Source organism: Podarcis liolepis (genome assembly GCF_965112155.1).
Source record: "Podarcis liolepis genome assembly, chromosome: 4".
Taxonomy (NCBI): Eukaryota; Metazoa; Chordata; class Lepidosauria; order Squamata; family Lacertidae; genus Podarcis; species Podarcis liolepis.
The window spans coordinates 102744329-102765359 of NC_139558.1; the positions used below are offsets into that span (position 1 = coordinate 102744329).

General features: G+C 47.5%; 2 protein-coding genes across 2 annotated transcripts in view; one reads left to right on the forward strand and one right to left on the reverse strand.

Annotated features, from left to right (window-relative positions):
• The window catches only part of LOC310705065 (uncharacterized protein), a 177096-nt gene that overhangs the window by 62435 nt on the left and 93630 nt on the right, over positions 1-21031 (forward strand). The gene's annotated exons all lie outside the window — the stretch shown is intronic.
• Positions 1996-19848, reverse strand: LOC310705150 (uncharacterized protein). The gene is made up of 6 exons (XM_083499648.1): positions 19567-19848; positions 18125-18617; positions 17847-17928; positions 17481-17563; positions 16420-16546; positions 1996-4849 (listed from the first exon to the last, which is right to left on the reverse strand). The coding sequence occupies exons 2-6, from the start codon at positions 18524-18526 to the stop codon at positions 3675-3677; spliced, it is 1869 nt and encodes a 622-aa protein (XP_083355774.1). The 5' UTR covers positions 18527-18617; positions 19567-19848; the 3' UTR covers positions 1996-3674.

Genomic DNA, 21031 nt, shown 5'->3' on the forward strand with positions numbered 1-21031 from the left:
TAAAGGCAGCAACTTTTTAAAAAAGTAACATTTTGAGCCCGTAGTTCAATTTCTCAGCAGCTCCCCTTGCCCCGCAGAACACTTCTAGCATTCCATCTCCTCTACCTGTGGAATTGTTCAGCAGTGGGGAAAGTGACCTCTTCACACTGGATGTCCATTTGGTATGGCCCTTTCCAGTATTTTTTCCTGCTCATTGTGTTTCTCTTTCATTTGTTCTCCTGTGTGTGTTGCCAGTAGAAGCCACAATTCTGTGGGTACTCTAGGTGGTGCAGAAAGCGCCCAGAAGCTCCCTAGAGGTAGAAGTGCCGATCAAACTTCAATTTTGCGCTCTATTAATTCCAATTAGGAGTACTGGGGGTGGTTCAGATTCTGGGGCAGTGCTTTTGTCCAGCAGAGGGTGCCAAAGGGCCAGTCTACTTTCCCTTTAAAGCAAACTTGGGTCTCCAGCTGGTTTTGGACTACAACTCCCATCATCCCTAGCTAGCAGAACCAATGGGGAGGGATGATGGAAACTGTAGTCCGGGAGCTGCTGGGGACCCAAGTTTGGGAAATCCTCCTTTATTTTATTTTTTATAAGATATTTATTGAGATTTTTTAACATATTACAGTAAAAATGGAAAAAGAAAAAGAAAAGTACAAAATAAAAAGTTAAAAACACATTAATTTTCCGTTTCTCATTTTCCTTAAGCTTATTTCCCCGGACCTCCTCATACCTCCCTTTTTTGTATTGCACTTAGATTTATTAGTTCAGCAAATCCTTGCCATTAAGCTTTTACCCATTTATAAGCCTTTTTTCATATTCTCTTAAAGCATTACAGCTAGAAACCACTTAATTTCTATCCAACATCATTCTAACATTCATTAATTTTACAATATTTCTGTAGCTAATCTTTAAATTTCTTCCAATCTTCTTCCACCGACTCTTCTTCCTGGTCCCGGATTCTGCCAGTCATTTCTGCCAATTCCATATAGTCTATCACCTTCATCTGCCATTCTTCCAGAGTGGGTAGATCTTGTGTCTTCCAATACTTTGCAATGAGAATTCTTGCTGCTGTTGTAGCATACATAAAGAAAGTTCTATCCTTCTTTGGCACCAATTGGCCAACTATGCCCAGGAGAAAGGCCTCTGGTTTCTTCAAGAAGGTATACTTAAATACCTTTTTCAATTCATTATATATCATTTCCCATAAAGCCTTAATCCTTGGGCACGTCCACCAGAGGTGAAAGAATGTACCTTCAGTTTCTTTACATTTCCAACATTTATTTTCGGGCAAATGATAGATTTTTGCAAGCTTGACTGGGGTCATGTACCACCTGTATATCATTTTCATTATATTCTCTCTTAAGGCATTACATGCCGTAAACTTCATACCTGTGGTCCATAACTGCTCCCAGTCAGCAAACATAATATTATGTCCAACATCTTGTGCCCATTTAATCATAGCAGATTTCACCGTTTCATCCTGAGTATTCCATTTCAACAGCAAGTTATACATTCTTGACAAGTTCTTAGTTTTGGGTTCTAACAGTTCTGTTTCTAATTTTGACTTTTCCACCTGGAAGCCAATTTTCTTATCCAAATTGTATGCCTCCATTATCTGATAGTAATGAAGCCAATCTCTCACTTTGTTTTTTAATTTTTCAAAGCTCTGCAATGTCAATTTGTCTCCTTCTTGTTCCAAAATTTCCCAATAAGTCGGCCATTTGGCCTCCATATTGAGCCTTTTCAGAGCTTTTGCTTCCATTGGTGACAGCCACCTTGGAGTTTTATTTTCCAATAAATCCTTATATCATATCCAGACATTAAGCAATGCTTTCCTGACAATATGATTTTTGAATGCTTTATGTGCCTTAACCTTATCATACCATAAATATGCATGCCATCCAAATACGTTGTTAAAACCTTCTAAATCCAAAATGTCTGCATTTTCAAGAAGTAGCCATTCTTTCAACCAGCAGAAAGCTGCTGATTCATAGTAAAGTTTAAGGTCTGGCAGGCAGGCAAATCCACCCCTTTCCTTTGCATCAGTTAGTATCTTAAATTTTATTCTGGGCTTCTTGCCCTGCCAGACAAATCTAGAAATATCTCTCTGCCACTTCTTAAAACAGTCCATCTTGTCCACAATTTGCAATGTCTGAAACAAAAACAGCATTCTCGGCAATACATTCATTTTTATCACAGCAATGCGACCCAACAGTGAAAGCTTCAAATTTGACCAGATTTCTAAATCTTTTTTCACTTCCGTCCAACATTTTTCATAATTATCTTTAAATAGGTTCCCATTTTTGGCTGTCATATTAATCCCCAGATATTTCACTTTCTTTACCACAGTCAATCCTGTCTCATTCTGAAACCTATCTCTTTCAATCGGTGTTAAATTTTTCTCTAAAACCTTGGTTTTTAACTTATTCAATTTAAAACCTGCCACTTGACCAAATTCTTGAATTAATTCTAAAACCCTTTTAGTACTAGATTCTGGCTCCTGTAACGTCAATACTAAGTCATCTGCAAATGCTCTCAGTTTGTACTGTTTGGCTCCGACCTGTATACCTTCTAATCATGTTTAGCAGAACCTCCAGGACCGATATAAAAAGCAGTGGGGAGATTGGGCACCCCTGTCGTGTCCCTTTTTCTATCTTAAATTCTTCCGTAACCACATTATTTACAATTAATTTAGCCATTTGTTCAGAGTATATTGCACCTATACAATTTTCAAAACCTTGGCCTACCCCCATCCCATGTAGGTTCTTCTTCATAAAACTCCAAGAGATGTTGTCAAAGGCTTTCTCTGCGTCCACAAATATCAAGACTGCTTTAGTGTTTATATTCACTTCTAATTTTTCCAAAATATCAATTATATTCCTCAAATTATCAGACAAGTATCTTCCCAGGAGAAAGCCCGCTCGGTCTTTATGAATCTCTTCCATCAATACTTTTTTCAATCTCTTGGCCAAAATATCAGCAAAAATTTTGTAATCCACGTTAAGTAACGATATAGGGAGGTAGTTCTTCAGCTGAGTCTTTTCAGTCTCTGTTTTCGGTATGAGTGTAATATACGCCTCTTTCCACGACTCTGGTGCCCTTTTCCCTTCCAATATTTCATTGCAGACTTCCTTGAAAGGTTGCAATAACCACTCTTTCAAAGATCTATAGTATCTAGAAGTCAGCCCATCCGGTCCTGGAGATTTGCCCAATTGCATGTTTTGAATGGCACCTTCTACTTCCTGTTCAGATAGTCCGGGAGCTGCTGGGGACCCAAGATTGGGAAAGCCTCCTTTAAAGCAACTTTTGTGTTTCGCCCGCAAAGATGGGACCTGTCCACATTTGTATTTTCTTGTATTTTGTTTTTCTCATGACATTTGTGCGGTTTATAAAAATTTCTTAAAAGGGCAAATTGAAAGCGAAATTGTATGGCAAGTAGCGGAAGAAAAAAAGGTTGCATTTGAAAAAAAACACACAAAGAAAACCTGGGGGGTGGCCTCCTCCAATATTTAATAGAGGGGACAAAGACCCCTTGGCATTTAAGAGTTGGCCGTATTCCCTACACCCACACGTCTCAGAATGCTTAGAACATAAAAACACAACATAATAAAACAAAACATCACATGTTAAAATAGTATTAGATGTCAATAAGAAAAAGGCCTGGTTAAAAAGGTGTGGATTTGCCTGGCTCCTAAAGCTGTATACTGGTTTTTCTGACCTTCGTATGGATTCTTTGATGGGAAGTGAGTTTAGAGCTAACAGTGAAGCTCTTTCCACATTCCACACACTGATAGGGTTTCTCCCCTGTATGAATTCTGTGATGGGAAGTGAGAGCGGAGCTCTGAGTGAAGCTCTTTCCACATTCCACACACTGATAGGGTTTCTCCCCTGTATGAATTCTTTGATGGGAAGTGAAATTGGAGCTCCTATTGAAGCTCTTTCCACATTCCACACACTGATAGGGCTTCTCCCCTGTATGAATTCTTTGGTGGGAAGTGAGATGGGAGCTCTGACTGAAGCTCTTTCCACATTCTACGCACTGATAGGGTTTTTCCCCTGTGTGAATTCTTTGATGGGAAGTGAGATTGGAGCTATCAGTGAAGCTCTTTCCACATTCCACACACTGATAGGGTTTCTCCCTTGTATGAATTCTTTGATGCTTAGTGAGATCTGAGCTCTGACTGAAGCTCTTTCCACATTCTACGCACTGATAGGGTTTTTCCCATGTGTGAATTCTTTGATGGGAAGTGAGACTGACTCTCTGCCTGAAGCTCTTTCCACATTCCACACACTGATAGGGTTTCTCCCCTGTATGAATTCTGTGATGGGAAGTGAGAGAGGAGCTATCAGTGAAGCTCTTTCCACATTCCACACACTGATAGGGCTTCTCCCCTGTATGAATTCTTTGATGGGAAGTGAGAGAGGAGCTACAGGTGAAGCTCTTTCCACATTCCACACACTGATAGGGCTTCTCCCCTGTATGAATTCTTTGATGATAAGTGAGAGAGGAGCTACCAGTGAAGCTCTTTCCACATTCCACACACTGATAGGGTTTCTCCCCTGTATGAATTCTTTGATGATAAGTGAGAGAGGAGCTACAAGTGAAGCTCTTTCCACATTCTACGCACTGATAGGGTTTCTCCCCTGTATGAATTCTTTGATGGGAAATGAGATGGGAGCTCTGACAGAAGCGCTTTCCACATTCCATGCACTGATAGAGTTTCTTTCCAATGACATTTTGTTGATGGGAAGTGGAATGGGAGCTCTGACTGCAGCTTTCTCCACACTCCAAATTTTTGTGTGGCTTCTCCTCTCTGGGGAATTTTTCGTTGTCACCTTTGCTCTCAATTTCCAATTCATCACAATCTGCAATGGAGACAAAAAGGGATTAGAGCCTCAGGAACAAATGGAAAAGAACTGAAGGGAGTTGGGTATGTGTTCATTACCTGTATTTTTTGTCATTAACCAACATATTTATTATGAAATTCTGATGAGTTGTTGAATGTTGCTTTGTTTGATATACAGTAGTGGTCAAAATTGTGGAAGACTTTTGGAAAAAAGTGTATTTCAGAGGTTTGATGGCTCCTAACACCACTTCATTTGGAGTAATGTCATAAAATTATATATTAGTGGAAAGATAATTCAATCAAGAATGCAATCGAGATTGCAATCCAACAAAGTTTGTTCAATTACCCGTATTCTATCAAAAGTATAGCCAAATAACCAGAAAAAGAAAGCACAGCTTGCTTAGGTTGACTTTTGTCAGTGTGTTATGTGATTGCTATCAAGTTGGTTGGTTTTGTGTGTTCTTTCATTTAGTGAGGGTGTAAAACATAATAAAATTATAGAAATGGCACAAAGAGTTGACTGGTCCCCAGAAAGTGAGTAAGAGTGTACTATTAAGTGAAGAAGGCTACAGTTATGGAGAAATTAGAAGAGAGATTGGGGAATACTTAACCAAAGTTGGCCTTTCTATATTTTTGAAGAGGTATAAGGAGACTCAGTCACTACAAAATCAGACTTGTTAAGGCAGGGAATGTGTACAAAGGCAAGTGACGATGGACAAGTGGAGAGACTGTGCCTACATGACAAGAAAATCATCTTGGTGTATACAAGATGACATGGCACAATGTAATGGGAAGTTGAGTGCAAGGACTGGTCTAAATGTTAGAATTCTAAGGAAAAAGCCTTTGTTATCTCTCAAGCAAAGGTTGAAAAGATTAAACCCATGTTAACTGGACAGCGGAACAATGGGACACTACCTTACTTGACAGGTTGTCTCAAGATATGGCAAAGAGAAATTTCCAAATTCCTGTGAGAAGGGAAGAAACCTAGGATTAAACACCTGATCTTAATAGACATAAAAGAGAGGAGGCTTTTCCCTACCCGACCTAAAACTTTACTACGAGGCAGCCTGTTTCACCTGGCTAAAAGGATTGGTGCACGTTGCAGGATCCGGACCTCCTGGACCTGGAAAGTTTTGACAATCGTTGGGGATGGCACGCCTACCTGATATATGGAAAAGCGAAAATTCATAAAAATTTTACCAACCATATAATAAGAAAGTCACTCTTTGCTGTATGGGAAAAATATAAAGACCTGATGGAGCCTAAAGTCCCGTGGTAGACTTCTCCAATAGAAGCCATAGCAGTAAAACGGAAAAATACCCAGGAAAGCTGGCCAACATATACAATACTTCTAAAAAATGAAGATAACCAAATAAAATTAAAAAACTTTGAGGAAATAAGAGAACACATTTCAGACTGGTTCCAATACCATCAGTTATTTGGAAAATTTAAATCTGACAAACAAAAGGGGTTCTCAACAGAAATGTCCCGATTCGAATCTGATCTTGTAAATTCTAAAAGAAAAACTCTTTCCAAAACTTATCGACTCCTCCTTGACTGGACAGTCAAGGAGGAGGAGGTAACAGTGGCAATGGTGAGGTGGTCCCAGGATTTTGGCCATTCCATAACCATGCCCAAAGGGAAAATTTATGGAAGATCAATTGGAAATTCACAAACTGTTACACTATTAGAGAGAACTTTCAAAAAATGCAACATCGGTGGTATCTAACACCATGGAAACTTTCCAAAATGTATAAAAATGTGTCAAGTAATTGCTGGAGATGCAGAGACTCAGGAACATTCTACCATATGTGGTGGATATGTAGGAAAATACAGGTATTCTGGGAGAGTATACATGCAGAACTGCAAAAAATGCTAAAGATCTCTTTCAATAAAAAAACAGAGGCCTACCTCCTGGGAATAACAGATTTGCATATTCCACAAAAGAGAAAGGGTATCTTTTTATATGTGACGGCGGCAACAATAGTTTTGATTGCAGCAAAATGGCAGAGTAATGAAATCCCCTCTATACAAGATTGGATCCAAAAGCTGACAGAATATGCCGAATTAGATGGTTTATCAGATGGTTTATCAGAAAAAATAAAGAAGAAATCAAAACAGGAAAAACTTACTGTCAGGGGTTCAGGAGCAGAGGCAAGGGCAAGGGAGGAAACAGAGAGCGAGGGGGAGGAGGCAAAAGAAAAGATGAGTGATGACGACGACCCGAGATCTCCGAGTCTTTCCAGTGAATCAGAAGATTCACAGAAAGGAGCACCAGTGGCCAGGGCAAGGGGGGAGCCTAGGGGGACACCCCAGGAAGATAGAGCCAGAGGGGACTCAGAGGGGAGCAGTTGGAAATCGGGACCAGCGTCACCGCCAGAGAGCAGGGAAGAGGAAGGGCGCCAGGGATCAAGCGCTGGCAGCTCACAACAGGAGGGAGGGCACGAGTCAGGAGTGGCCACACCTCCATCGGGGAGCGAAGAAACGGTCAGACGGAAAGTGGAAGGTTGGGCGCACGCGCCAAGTTCAAATGCACAGGAAGGTGACGCAGTAGGCAGCCCGGAGAGGGAGCCAGGTCCTAAAGCCCGGCGCAAGGAGACAGGAGGGTCCGGGGGGTCGGCGTCAGAGGAATCCCGGAGGGAAGAGACCCCGGGGGGCAGAGGGACCCAGAGGAGAACAGTCAGGCGGAAAAGGTGGAGCAGGGCTAGGATATTAAGTTGGTGCACAAGGGGCGGAGACTCAGACGGAGCTTCGCCGATCTAACCATAAGACGTAGAGTTGCACGCAGCAGCTTGAGAATGGAAACTGTAACTCAATAAAGACTTTTACTTAATGATCGCTGGCTAGCGTGATCCTCTGTGAGCTAGGATCGGGGAGCAACTCTGACAGTAAGCTCCGTCTCTTCTGTTGTGGGCATCTACGGCCTCACGGAGAGGAGAGAAAGCGGGTGCCTACTAGCGAGCTCACGAACGGCAGACAACATGACGGCTGAACAGCAGATAGCGGAACTCAGAGAAGCAGTGTCACGACTGAATGCCGAGGCTCTTGCATCCAGGAAGAGAGAGGAGGACGCAGCTGCCGCCTACAGGGATCTCCAGGTCAGGTTGGAAGTGCTTACGAAGCAAGGGCAACTGACACCCAAACCGGAGGGGATTGGGTTGGGGAGACGAACAGGCGGTCTGGTCTCTCACTTCGATGGGAATCTGCAACAGTACCCCAACTTTAGAGCAGATGTAATGTGTGCACTGCAACTGCTGAATAAAGACTTTAGAGATGAGCAAGAGAAAGTGGGATTCATCATGTCCCATTTGCATGGAGATGCTAAAGCATGGCTGCGCAATTTGTGGAGGGATAATGATCCGGCGCTCCAAAATGCGGATGCCTTTATTAAAGCGATGGATGGGTGCTTTTTATCAAGCATTGACGTGGATCTTGCTCGGCAGCAGATACATGGACTGAAGCAAGGGAGGGCCAGCGTAAGGCAGTACCATGCCCGCTTTTTCGCTTTGGTCAGTGCCCTGGAATGGGACAGAGATTCGGCTCCTGTAAGAGACCTGTTTTGGGAGGGATTGCACGGCTCGGTTAAAGATGAAATTGCGAGGGGGGAGAGACCCCGGACCACGCAGGAGATCGTTCAGAGAGCGCTGGCGGTGGGGGTGCGGCTGGAAGAACGTCCGTGGAGCAGGGACGAAGGGCGTGGAGGGCGCGAACCAGCCAGGGGCTCCTCCTTCCTTCCCAGAGAAGCAGCGCGTGCGCAATCCACGCCTCCGCCAGGAGGAGGGGCGGAACCTATGGAGGTTGGAAGTGCAAGGGCTCAGTCAGCAGCCAGAGCCCTAGCACCGGCAACAGTGAAAGCGAAGCCTCCTAGAGGGAACAGGAAGTGTTACATCTGCGAGGATCCAGAGCATATGGCGAAAGAGTGTCCCCGGAGGCTCCACAAGCACACTGCAGCCTCAGCAATGGTAAGTGCAGCAACGCAGCAAGGAGAACCACAGCAGGGAAACGACGGAGTCTGGCTGGAGGAAGAGGCACTGGGGCCCAGCCAGACGTGTCAGTGAAGCAGTCCCCAGAGATTTTACAGCCCATGGACCCCCTCCCGCCCAAACCAGTAGTGAGGCTCACCGCATCGCTCCAGCTGCCCAATGGAATCACCATGGACGTGCCAATCACCATTGACTCAGGAAGCAATGCGGACTTTATAGGGCAGGACTTTGTCGACCGGCACGCTATACAGTTGCTGCCGGCCACGCTGCCCCTGCAGGTTGTCACGGTGGATGGCAGGGAGCTGCTAGGGGGGCAAGTGGTGAAGCAGACGCCACCAATGGTGATGCGACTTGGGAATCACAGGGAAATCATCAGCTTCAACGTCACTCAACTATCGGACACGCCCATTGTATTGGGCATGAGTTGGCTGGACAAGCACAGCCCAACGCTGGCTTGGTACCAGAGGCAGCTGACCTTCGGCTCTTCCTTTTGTGCTGAACACTGCATCGTGCCCCGGCAGGAAGGAGAGGAAGAGGAGTCACAGCTGCAGCTAGGCACGCTGCAAGCGGTTCCCCACAAGTACGCAGAATTTTTGGAGGTTTTCTGCGAGAAGGAGGCAGACAGGCTACCCCCCCACAGACCATATGACTGCAAAATTGACCTGCTGCCGGGGGCGGCGCTGCCCAAAGGGAAGCTGTATTCCATGTCTGAGGACGAACTGCAGGAACTCAAAGAGTTCATAGATCATAATTTGGAGCGCGGTTTCATCCGAGAGTCCAAGGCAGCGGGGGGCAGTCCTGTATTCTTTGTTAAGAAGCGGGACACGCCCCAAAAAAGACTTGTAGTGGACTATCGCATCTTAAACAGTGTGACCAAGCCATCGGACTTCCCCATGCCCCGAATCGACGACCTCCTCGCAAAGGTACGGAAGGGCAGCGTGTTCACCAAGTTGGACCTGCGAGGGGCGTACAACCTCATTCGCATGCGGGAAGGAGATGAGTGGAAGACAGCCATGTTCACGCCCCTGGGCACATACGAATATAGAGTTATGCCTTTTGGATTGCAAAATGGCTCCCACGTTTTTCAAGCGTTCATGCATCACGTGTTGGCGGGGCTCCTCTACAAGACGTGCGTCTGTTTCTTGGATGACATCCTGATCTTTTCGGAATCGCAGCAGGAGCATGACAGACACGTCAAGGAAGTGCTGAGCAGGCTACAGCAGCATAGGCTTTACGCCAAGCTGGAGAAGTGCCAATTCGACATGACGGAGGTGGATTTTCTGGGCTACAAGTTGTCTGACAAGGGGCTCGCCATGGACAGCGCCAAGGTTCGAGCGGTGTTGGATTGGAAAAGCCCACGCAACCGGAAGGAGGTCCAACGGTTTGTCGGCTTCGCGAACTTCTATCGCAAGTTTATCAAAGGCTTTGCTATGCAGACAGCGGCCATCACGGACACGCTCAGCTCCAAGAAAAAGAAGTTCATCTGGACAGAGCAGGCGGAGCAGTCCTTTCAGGCACTCAAGCGTCTCTTCGCGTCGGAAGAGCAGCTGCTTCATGTCGACCCCAGCAGGCCGATGAGGGTGGAGACAGACGCTTCGGACAGAGCCGTGGGAGCAGTCCTGCTGCAGAAAGACCCGCAGGGGGTTTTGCGGCCGGGAGCGTTTTACTCCAGGAAGCTCAGCAAGTCCGAACAGAACTACACCATCTGGGACAGGGAGTTGCTGGCCATTCATGCAGCGTTCAAAGCGTGGAGGCACTTCCTGATCGGCGCCAAGCACACGGTGCAGGTCTGCACGGACCACAAGAATCTGGAGCACTGGCGCACGGCACAGTTCCTGAACCAGAGGCAGATACGTTGGGCTGAGTTCTTTGCGAACTTCGACTTCCGAATAGAGTATGTCCCGGGGGACACCAACATCATGGCGGATGCTCTCTCCCGTAAGCCACAGTATCTGGAGGAAGCAACGCCAGCGGCCGCCATGCACATCTTCGCACCAACAGTGTGGGCGTGCGCTGCGGCAACAGTTGACCTGGAGGCGGTGCGACGAGCGTTGCAGGATGACTCCTTCGCGCAAGCAAAGATGGCAGAGGTGCAAAGGGGCACGGCAGCGACCGACGAGTTCCAGCTGCGAGATGGATTGCTCATCCGTAAAGGGGCCATCTACGTGCCGGGAGACGAACTTCGCGCCAAGGTACTGCAGCAGCTGCACGACGCGCCCACTGCCGGGCACTTTGGCAAGGAGAAGACGGTGGAATTAGTCGCCAGAGACTTCTGGTGGCCCGGAATGAGAGGGGAAGTCGCGGACTACGTGGCGAGGTGTGACACCTGCCAGAGGGCCAAACCAGTGCACAGACCGCCGGCCGGACTGTTGGAACCGCTGCAAACTCCGGTCGAACCATGGGAGAGAGTGGCCCTGGACTTTGTCACGGATCTGCCCAGCTCGAGGGGCAAGACGGCCGTGCTGGTGGTGGTGGACTTGTTCTCCAAGATGGCACATTTCATTCCGTGTGCTAAGGTGGCCACGGCGGAACAAACCGCCAAACTGTTCATAGACCACGTGTTCAAGGTTCACGGTCTGCCGCGGTCTATTCTGTCCGACCGAGGGCGACAGTTCATCTCGAATTTCTGGCAGAAGCTGATGGGCTTCCTGAACGTCAAGATCAACCTGGCGTCGGCTAGACACCCGCAGACCAACGGGCAAGCGGAGCGGGTCAATGCCATCATGCAGCAGTACCTGAGATGTTATGCGAATCAACAGCCTGCGACGTGGGTGGATTACCTGCCTCTCGCCGAGTTCGCCTACAACAAAACGAAGCACGTGTCCACGGGGGTCACGCCGTTCTTCGCCAACAACGGGAGGCACCCCAGAACCTTCCCGGGACTGGAAAGAATGGGGGAGGGGGAGCCGCAGACAGCAGATGCGTTCGCGTCGGAGTTGCAGGAGGTCCAAGATCAGCTGCGGCGGCACCTGGAGCTGGCCAAACACGCATACAAGGTACAAGCGGACAAACACAGAAGGGTTGGCGAAGAGATCCATGTGGGAGACTGGGTCTGGTTAGCAGCCCACGCAGTGCCGGCCAGGTCGTTGGCGAAGAAGAAACTAGGGCATAAGCAACTGGGGCCCTACCAAGTCGAAGAGCAGGTCAACCCGGTGGCTTTCAGGCTGGCACTTCCGGAGGGTTCCAGGATGCATCCGGTGTTCCACAGATCGGTGCTCACTCCCTACAAGGCACCTCACAGGTTTCAGGAACCAGGAACGGCACCGAGTCCGTTCAGAGAGAGAACCGGGCAAGCGGGAGTGGCACAGGAGGAGAGCATCAACGAAGTCACGGAGATTTTGGACTCCAGATGGGGGGAAGAGGGGGTAGAATACCTTCTCGCCAAGGAGGGCACCCCGGCCAGTGCCAACAGCTGGGTGCCGGGCTACGCTTTAGACGAACCTCTGCTCAAAGAAGAGTTTCATGCCCTCTTCCCACATAGGCCAATGCCAGCAGACTTTTTCGACGACTGGCTTTTCACGCCCACGCTTTCAGCCAGCACGTTCCGGGGGTTCGACTCGGACGAGGAACCGACACGAGACGCCCGTTCCCCGGAGGGGTCACCCTCGGGATCTGCTTCAGAACCCTCGTATTGGTGGGATGATCGACCAGAGGAGCAGTTCCGCAGAAAGTGGATGGAGGGTCCAGGACGAGCAACGTCTCCAGAAGGAAGCGAGGGAGAGACGGACATGGACGTTTTCGGGGACGACCTGGGTTTCGAGCACGGCGGCACAGAGATGGAAGCGGAGGTGACCGTCGTCGACGAGAGCAGGGAGGAAGAACCGGAAGACTTCAGATGGAGGCCCGCCACGGGAAGCGAACTGTATCCGACATTCGTCCCCCTGACACAGCAGCACCCAGCTCCCGCACCGGAAGGAGGGGAGGGGGGAAGAGGGGGCTTCGAGGGGGGGATGGATGTCAGGGGTTCAGGAGCAGAGGCAAGGGCAAGGGAGGAAACAGAGAGCGAGGGGGAGGAGGCAAAAGAAAAGATGAGTGATGACGACGACCCGAGATCTCCGAGTCTTTCCAGTGAATCAGAAGATTCACAGAAAGGAGCACCAGTGGCCAGGGCAAGGGGGGAGCCTAGGGGGACACCCCAGGAAGATAGAGCCAGAGGGGACTCAGAGGGGAGCAGTTGGAAATCGGGACCAGCGTCACCGCCAGAGAGCAGGGAAGAGGAAGGGCGCCAGGGATCAAGCGCTGGCAGCTCACAACAGGAGGGAGGGCACGAGTCAGGAGTGGCCACACCTCCATCGGGGAGCGAAGAAACGGTCAGACGGAAAGTGGAAGGTTGGGCGCACGCGCCAAGTTCAAATGCACAGGAAGGTGACGCAGTAGGCAGCCCGGAGAGGGAGCCAGGTCCTAAAGCCCGGCGCAAGGAGACAGGAGGGTCCGGGGGGTCGGCGTCAGAGGAATCCCGGAGGGAAGAGACCCCGGGGGGCAGAGGGACCCAGAGGAGAACAGTCAGGCGGAAAAGGTGGAGCAGGGCTAGGATATTAAGTTGGTGCACAAGGGGCGGAGACTCAGACGGAGCTTCGCCGATCTAACCATAAGACGTAGAGTTGCACGCAGCAGCTTGAGAATGGAAACTGTAACTCAATAAAGACTTTTACTTAATGATCGCTGGCTAGCGTGATCCTCTGTGAGCTAGGATCGGGGAGCAACTCTGACACTTACGGTCTTCAAATAAAAACATCTTGAGGGTCCCAGGCCACAGAGAGGTTAGGCTGGCTTCAACTAGAGCCAGGGCTTTTTTGGCTGTGGCTTCGATCTGGTGGAACACTCTGTCACAAGAGACTAGGGCCCTGCAGGACTTGACATCTTTCCGCAGGGCCTGCAAGACAGAGCTGTTCCACCAGGCCTTTGGCCAGGGCACAGCCTGACTCCCTCCTTCGGCAATCTTCACGGAGCTCTGGCCCAATGGTTGCCATTGGTTTGATTTGAATTAATTTTATAATGAATGATTTTAGAGTGTTGTGTTGTACTGTTGTACTGTTTTATTGTTGTTAGCTGCCCTGAGCCCGGCTTCGGCTGGGGAGGGCAGGATAGAAATAAAAATTATTATTATTATTATTATTATTATTATTATTATTATTATTATTCCCAGGCCATTCCAGCAGTGAAATATCATTATCTTGAATGTACCTTTTGCACACAGCAGCAACATGACATAGAGCTGAATCCTGCTGAAAATATATAAATGCTTCGGTATCTGGGAAAATATCACCTGCGGAACACTTCAGTTTGGGCTCACGTATTTCGTTTATGCATTTTCCCGCATTTATATTCCCATTAATGACGCAAATTCTGCCCACACCTTTTGCTGCCATACAACCCCAGATCATCACACTGTCTGGGTGTTTCACAGTCGGTGTAATGCAAGTAGGATGTAAATCTTCTCTGATTCTTCTCCTCTTCTCCGATTAAAGAAACTCGCGTATTTCATGCCATCACTACCAAGCAAGGTAGTGTCCTTTTTAAAAAAAATAAAGTTTTTTATTTATACAACAAGAAAAAAGAAAAAAAACACAAATACCAAATTACACACAAATTACAAAAATAACCATAGACACATAATTTTCTTAGCAAACAATAAACATCTATTGGTCTTAACACTAAAGACCCAACCTCCCGTCTATTCCATATTTCAAATTCATATTACTTATTGCCAATATACACTTTTATCATAATTAAACTTATTCTTAATAAATCTAATTTCTTATATCTACCTTGCAACTATTACTGAAGTTCCTCGAATGCTGCGACAGAATTTAAACTACTATATTTATTTTTCAGATATTCTTTGAAAACCTCCTGTTTTGGCAACCATTGATACTTATGTGAGAGGCGGTCCCGTAGGTACGAGGGTCCTAGGCCGTATAGGGCTTTAAAGGTTAAAACCAGCAGCTTAAACCTGATCCTGTACTCCACTGGGAGCCAGTGCAGCTGGTATAGCACCGGATGAATGTGATCTCGCAGCGAAGACCCCGTAAGGAGTGTCGCTGTGGCATTCTGCACCCGCTGGAGTTTCAGGGTCAGTCTCAAAGGCAGCCCCACGTAGAGCGAGTTACAATAATCCAGTCTGGAGGTGACCGTCGCGTGGATCACAGTGGCTAGGTCAGGGCGAGAGAGATAAGGAGCCAACTGCTTAGCTTGGCGGAGATGAAAAAATGCCGCCTTTGTTATAGCTGCAATCTGCACCTCCATGGAAAGGGAGGTGTAGAAGATTACACCCAAACTCTTAACGGATGGTGCTGGCACTAATTGCACCCCCACAAGAGATGGGAGTTGCCCCCCCCCAATCCCATATCGTCCCGTCCCAGCCACAGGACCTCTGACTTCGAAGGATTTAGCTTCAACCGGCTCCCACGTAAGCATCCAGCCACAGCTTCCAAACATCTGGTCAGTGTGTCTGGATGGCCATCCATCAACAGATAGAGTTGGGTGTCATCAGCATACTGATGGCAACCTGAATAGCCCACACTTTAGTCCATGCTGAATAGCCCACACTTTAACCCAATCAGAAATCTTTGGAGCCGACTAAAGAAACTTGTTAGTCAGAAGCAACCCAGCAATAAAGCCCAATTAACAGAGGCAATAATTCAGTCTTGGTTTCCCATTATTACAGCTGCAGAACTAAAAACTTGGTTCACTTCATGGGAAGGCATTGTAAGGCCGTAATTAAAGCTAAAGGTTACCAATGGTTACCAAAGGTTTCACGTTTTTTCTTTATGACTGCTGTTCCAATAAATACTCCTTCATAAAATTCATTGCATTATATTCTTCATTAAATTATCTTTCGATTGCTATATAATTTTATGGTATTACTCCACACAAAAGTGGTGTTATGAGCCATCAAACCTCAGAAATACACCTTTCAAAATAGGTTTCCACAATTTTGGCCAATAGTATAAGTTGTTCATTTTAAAGTTAATGTTTTTTATATATGGGATCAGATTATTATTATTATTTATGTTTCATGTTTATATGTGTGTTGGAAGCTGCCCAGAGTGGCTGGGCAGATGGGCAGGGTATAAATATAAATTATTATTATTACTACAGTGGTACCTTGATTTAAGAACAGTCCTGTTCCGGAAAGTTTGTAAACCGAGGTACCACTGTATCATCAACATCATCATCATCATCACCACTGCTACTTCTACCTGAAATTCAATAAGTCTAGCTCTTCTTCTCTGGGATGAATTTTGTTTGGCCCAGTCATGGCATCCCCTCCATCTCCAATGTCAGTCATCTCTTTGGTCAACCCAAGAGTGACAGGAGCAAAAACAAAAACAGAAAACCTGAAGCTACTATCTTTCCTAACAATTCTGAAGCTGACATTTAAGATGGCCTGGGCAGTTTAGACCAGCCCAATCGTGGTAGAAAAAGGAATAATTTGAGGAAGATTGTTCAAAGAGAAAACTGTTAGTTACTCTTTATTGTGGGGGTGTTAGGTTCCCGGATGTTATAGGGGCCACGGTTGAGCTCTGTGAAATATATGAGGTTGGTCCATAGAGGTATTTTTTGTATTTCCAGGCAGATATGACGATCCCACAGGGAGCCTTACCAAGAGAGGCCACGATCCCACGATTCTCCTCCATGACGTCCTTATGCAGAGCTCTCTGGTCAGGATCCAGCAACGCCCACTCCTCGTCCGTGAAATGAACAGCGACATCTTCAAAGCACACTGGACCCTAAAAGAAAAAGGGAAATGTCCTCCTCTGAGACAGCAGAAATATGATCTGCTCCACAATGCTCTGTTGTTTCCTTCCTGTAAATTGCGGTGTTGTTTCAATAGGATTGCTTTGCTGCACATTTTATTTATGGATGCTTATTTTATTCTAAGTTTAAATTATGGGTATTCGTTTTTGTGCAAATAGGTGGTACTCCACCTTGTGTTATTCAAGTCATTCTGCCTAGGCAAGCATTCCAGTTTCCCCAATGGAAAGATCCACTTTCTCCTCTCCTCCTGAGCTGTTCCCTCCTAAGAACTAGAGCCAAATTCGAGGGGTTCATGGACGAATGGGGAGGGGGAGGAATGGGAGGCAGGCCCCATTTTGCAGCCGATGGGGCTGGTTAGGTGAATCCAGGCCGCTATTTGTTCTCATTTGTCCACTGCTTAGAAATCAATTTTAGCATTCAGTGATCAATCTAGAAATAAAATAAGCCTATTTTGAATGGCCATTTGTCTTGGATGATCTAGCAGAGATTCCTGCAATGCAGGGGGTCTCCTGGCTCTGAGAGACAAGCAGGGAGGGTGGCTTCTGGCAAAAGGAGAGGGAGCCACCGGTGGCTCCTCCTTCTCCTGACTCACCTCAGCCTATCGACCTTCCTCTCCCACTCGCCTCCTTCCTCTTCTGCCTCTGATTCTGCACTGCATTCTGCCACAGAGTCTCCCAGCTCACTAAGCCCTATTTCCCCTTCAGCTTCTGACACCTCCTCTTCCCAGGCTTCTCCCTCTTCTCCCTCTGACCGCTCATCCTTCCTCCACCTCCACTCCTTCGGCTCTGAGCCATCTTCCCTTCCTGGTTCCCCGGCTGTTTCCTCCCACCATTCCTCTGTGCCCAACCAGTCCATGACATTGCTCCATCCCTCGGCCTCTGTCCCCACAAGGCAGCTTCCCCTGACCTGATCTGGTTCCACAGCCGCTGCTTCCCTTCTGCCCCCATAAAAAGACAGATCAGGAGGTCTTGCCGGCATCCTTCTGTCACCTGCACGAGAAAAAAGGTAAACAGGACGCCAGGAGTGCCTGCTTCTCTCACAGGTGAAACAGGGCATCTCTAACTACAGATCGGCCTTTGAGAAAGATTTACCTGCTGAGAGCATTTGAATGTTTGTGCCCATTTAATATGTTAGTTGTGCAGAAATACATCTCCCCTCTTCTGGACCCTTGTTCCCAACTGTCTCCCCCCAAAAGAAGATGAAAAGAACCCTCAGATGAATTGGAAAACCAAGAGAATGAGACCAGTGGAGAAAAACCACCTTCCTCCTTACCCAGTGTCCTCTCTCTGGTGTCCAACGGAGGCCTCTCTGCCTCACAGGAATCCAGGTCCATTTCTGCAAAGAGATCCTTTCCCTGAGAAAGAAACAAGGATTCAAAACAGAGAATGGGGAGAAATACTAGAAAGAGAATGACAAAGACTTGAAGGGTGCGAGATCTCATTCCATGGATGCCTTTCCAGAAAAAGGATGGGCCATCAGCAGACCATTATGGGATGTTCTCTGTCCTGTTGGGAGCCCCTTGGGAGTATCCAGAGGAAAGTCTCTCTCACCTGCTTCCTCTCCTCTGCCTGACTCAGGAGGAAACCTTCAGCCAGGGCCACCGCCTGGGAACTGGTCTCCGCTCCGCAGTCCCTCACCCAGCTCTCCATCTCCGGGGGAAGGACAGCCAGGAACTGCTCCAAGATCACCAGGTCCAGCATCTCAGCTTTCGTGTGCCTTTCTGGCTTCAGCCACTGATGGTCAAGGTGGTAGAGTCGGCTGCAAACCTCTCGGGGTCCTTTGGCCTCCTGGCAGCAGAACTGCCTCACCTGCCGACTCTGCACCTCTGAGCGGAGGGTGTCCTCCTCACAAAGGATCTTCTGCACTGGGTTTTCCCAGAATCCCTCCCTGCTCCCAGTTTGGCTGGCATGGCCTCTTCCTGTTCCAGGGCCAGCTGAGTCTTGCTCATCCATCTGTGCTCTCAGGAAGCCTCTGAGAGATCGGAAGGAACCCTTTGGTCTTCTGCCAAGTTCTGCCCGTCTAAATGAGAAGCTCTAGCAAATCCTACAAAGCAAATACATTGTTCTGTTACAGAATTTGTAGGACGGGGACGGGGGGGGGGGAATGGTTCCCTGAGTCTTGCTGCAAACCTGGGTTGGACTGCACCACATCCCAGACCATGAGATATCTTTTTGAAAAGAAAGAGGAAGAGGTGGAGGAAGAGGAGAAGAAATAAGTCTCTAGCCTTCTAGCAATGCAGAATGTGGAGGCAACAGAAGGGATTTCTGTGAGATTAATCAACCTGGTTTCTGCTGCCTTCCAGTCAATGCAAGAAGTCAGAACCGAATGACAAGGGAGTCATTTGTATCTTGTGATAAATGGATGCTTTTCTCTAGTGGGGGTCCTCACCTGGGGGTCCTCTGGAGTTGCTCCCCCCACCCCCACTCCTGTCTCCTTTTCTGCAATCTCTGCCGCTGTCCAGACAGATTCGTGGGTGAGGTCTCTTTTTCTCTCTTCTGAGGGCCAGGAATGTATCTGGCCAACCCCCTGAGGGCCAAGTGGGTGGGGCCAAAGACATCTCCCTTGATTTTTTGTTGTTCTGTTAGATAGCTTAAAACAAACTGGTTTGCAATGCAGCAGCCAGACTATGGCCTGGGATCCCTCTCTTTAGTCCTGGCCTCTCCCTCCTACTTTTCCTTCCTTCCTCCCCGTTGCTTTTTTGGGGGGGGGGCTAATCCACCTCCTCCTCCAGCTTTGGAAAACCATTTGCACATGTTTCCTTTGTTGTGCAATGACGCTGAGCGATGTCACACAGAGTTAAAGTCCCAGGGACTCCTTCGTTTTAAAAAGGGAGATTTCGTGGGAGTCAGGGATCCTCTGATCTGAAGGAGAGCGTGGCAGACCTGGCCCCTCCCTGGCAGGACCCTCTCCTCCCTGACTTGGCCCCCCCCCCACATGAGGAGGACCCCCGTCTCCCCACTGCACCCTCTGGGGGGAGAGAGAGGAGACTCACCCTTACCTGTCAACCTTCCCTTTTTTTGCGGGAAATTCCCTTATTCCAGCGCCGTTTCCCGCTGCTTCCTGCTGCTATCCCGGATTGGTAGATAGGTGAGGCTGCTGATCCCTTATTTTCAAGGCTGCTGATCCCTTATTTTCAAATCTGAAAGTTGGCAGCTATGGACTCACCAGATCCCGGGAGGGGGCTGCGATTCGGAACTTGCAGGAGAGACACCAAAGCAAGGAAAGGACTGGGGAGGGAGGGGCCTTGGCTCTGGAGGACCTGGCCCCCCCTTGTTTCCTGTCCTCTCTAGGAAGGCAGCTCAGTTCCCTTTAACCCTTGCCAAGCCGAGTCCTCCCTCGCTCAGCCCTCTCTCAGATTCTTATAATTTTTAATGGATTTCGGGGGGGCAGCTCCCCCCCCCCGGCTACGCCAATGCCCAGATACCCTTTTGGGGGTGAGGCTCTTGGCTGGACTCTGAGCATCTCCCTCCCTTGGCCAGAAACCAGAGGAAGAGCTTGCAGGGAAAAGGGCTTTGCAGGAGGCAAGGAAGCTCCTCCTAGAATTCAGGAGTGGAGAGATAGGAGGGGATCCCAGGGTCATCTAGTCCAACCCGAAGCAAGAGGGGGCCGGGTCTAGTTCCCTAAACAGGCAGCCCTGTTTAATAGGTTATTGTATTTTAGTGTTTTATCGGAAGCCGCCCAGAGTGGGTGGGGAAACCCAGCCAGATGGGTGGGGTATAAATAATATAATTATTATTATTATTATTATTATTATTATTATTATTATTATTATTATTATTATTACAACCCCCAGCAATGCAGGAATCTCAGCTAAAGCATCCATGGCAGATGGCCGTCCGATCTCTGCTCAGAAACCTCCAAGGAAGGAGAGTCCACCATCTCCCAAGGGAGACCTTTCCCCTGCCAAAATGAGTAATAATGAGTAATAAATTAAATGAGTAATAATTTCTTATGCATGCTTTTCATACTAATATACAAAAGTGTGTCATTTCCCTTTCCAGAAATGCTTAATTGCTAATTCAAAGGACTGAAAATGGATGGTTGTTGTTATTATGTTTAGGGAAGCTTTGAATATTTGATGGAATATTGTATTTTAATATTTTATTGGAAGCCGCCCAGAGTGGCTGGGAAACCCAGCCAGATGGGTGGGGTAAAAATTGTTGTTGTTGTTGTTGTTGTTGTTGTTGTTGTTGTTGTTGTTGTTGTTGTTACTATTAAAATTGATCAGGTGAATCCAAAGGGGGATTCTGATCATCTTCTTGCTACTGCGTTAATGTCCAAATCAGTCCAAACAAAGTTCATAATTCTATCCAGTCTTATCTTGCTGTTTCTGCATCACATCTTGTTCATATATTTTCTCTTTTTTCTTTATGATCTCTTCTGATAGTCTTCTTAAGCCAATAAACACCAATAATAATCCTATGTGAATTTTTCTGTTCTTCCAATCCTCAAATCGA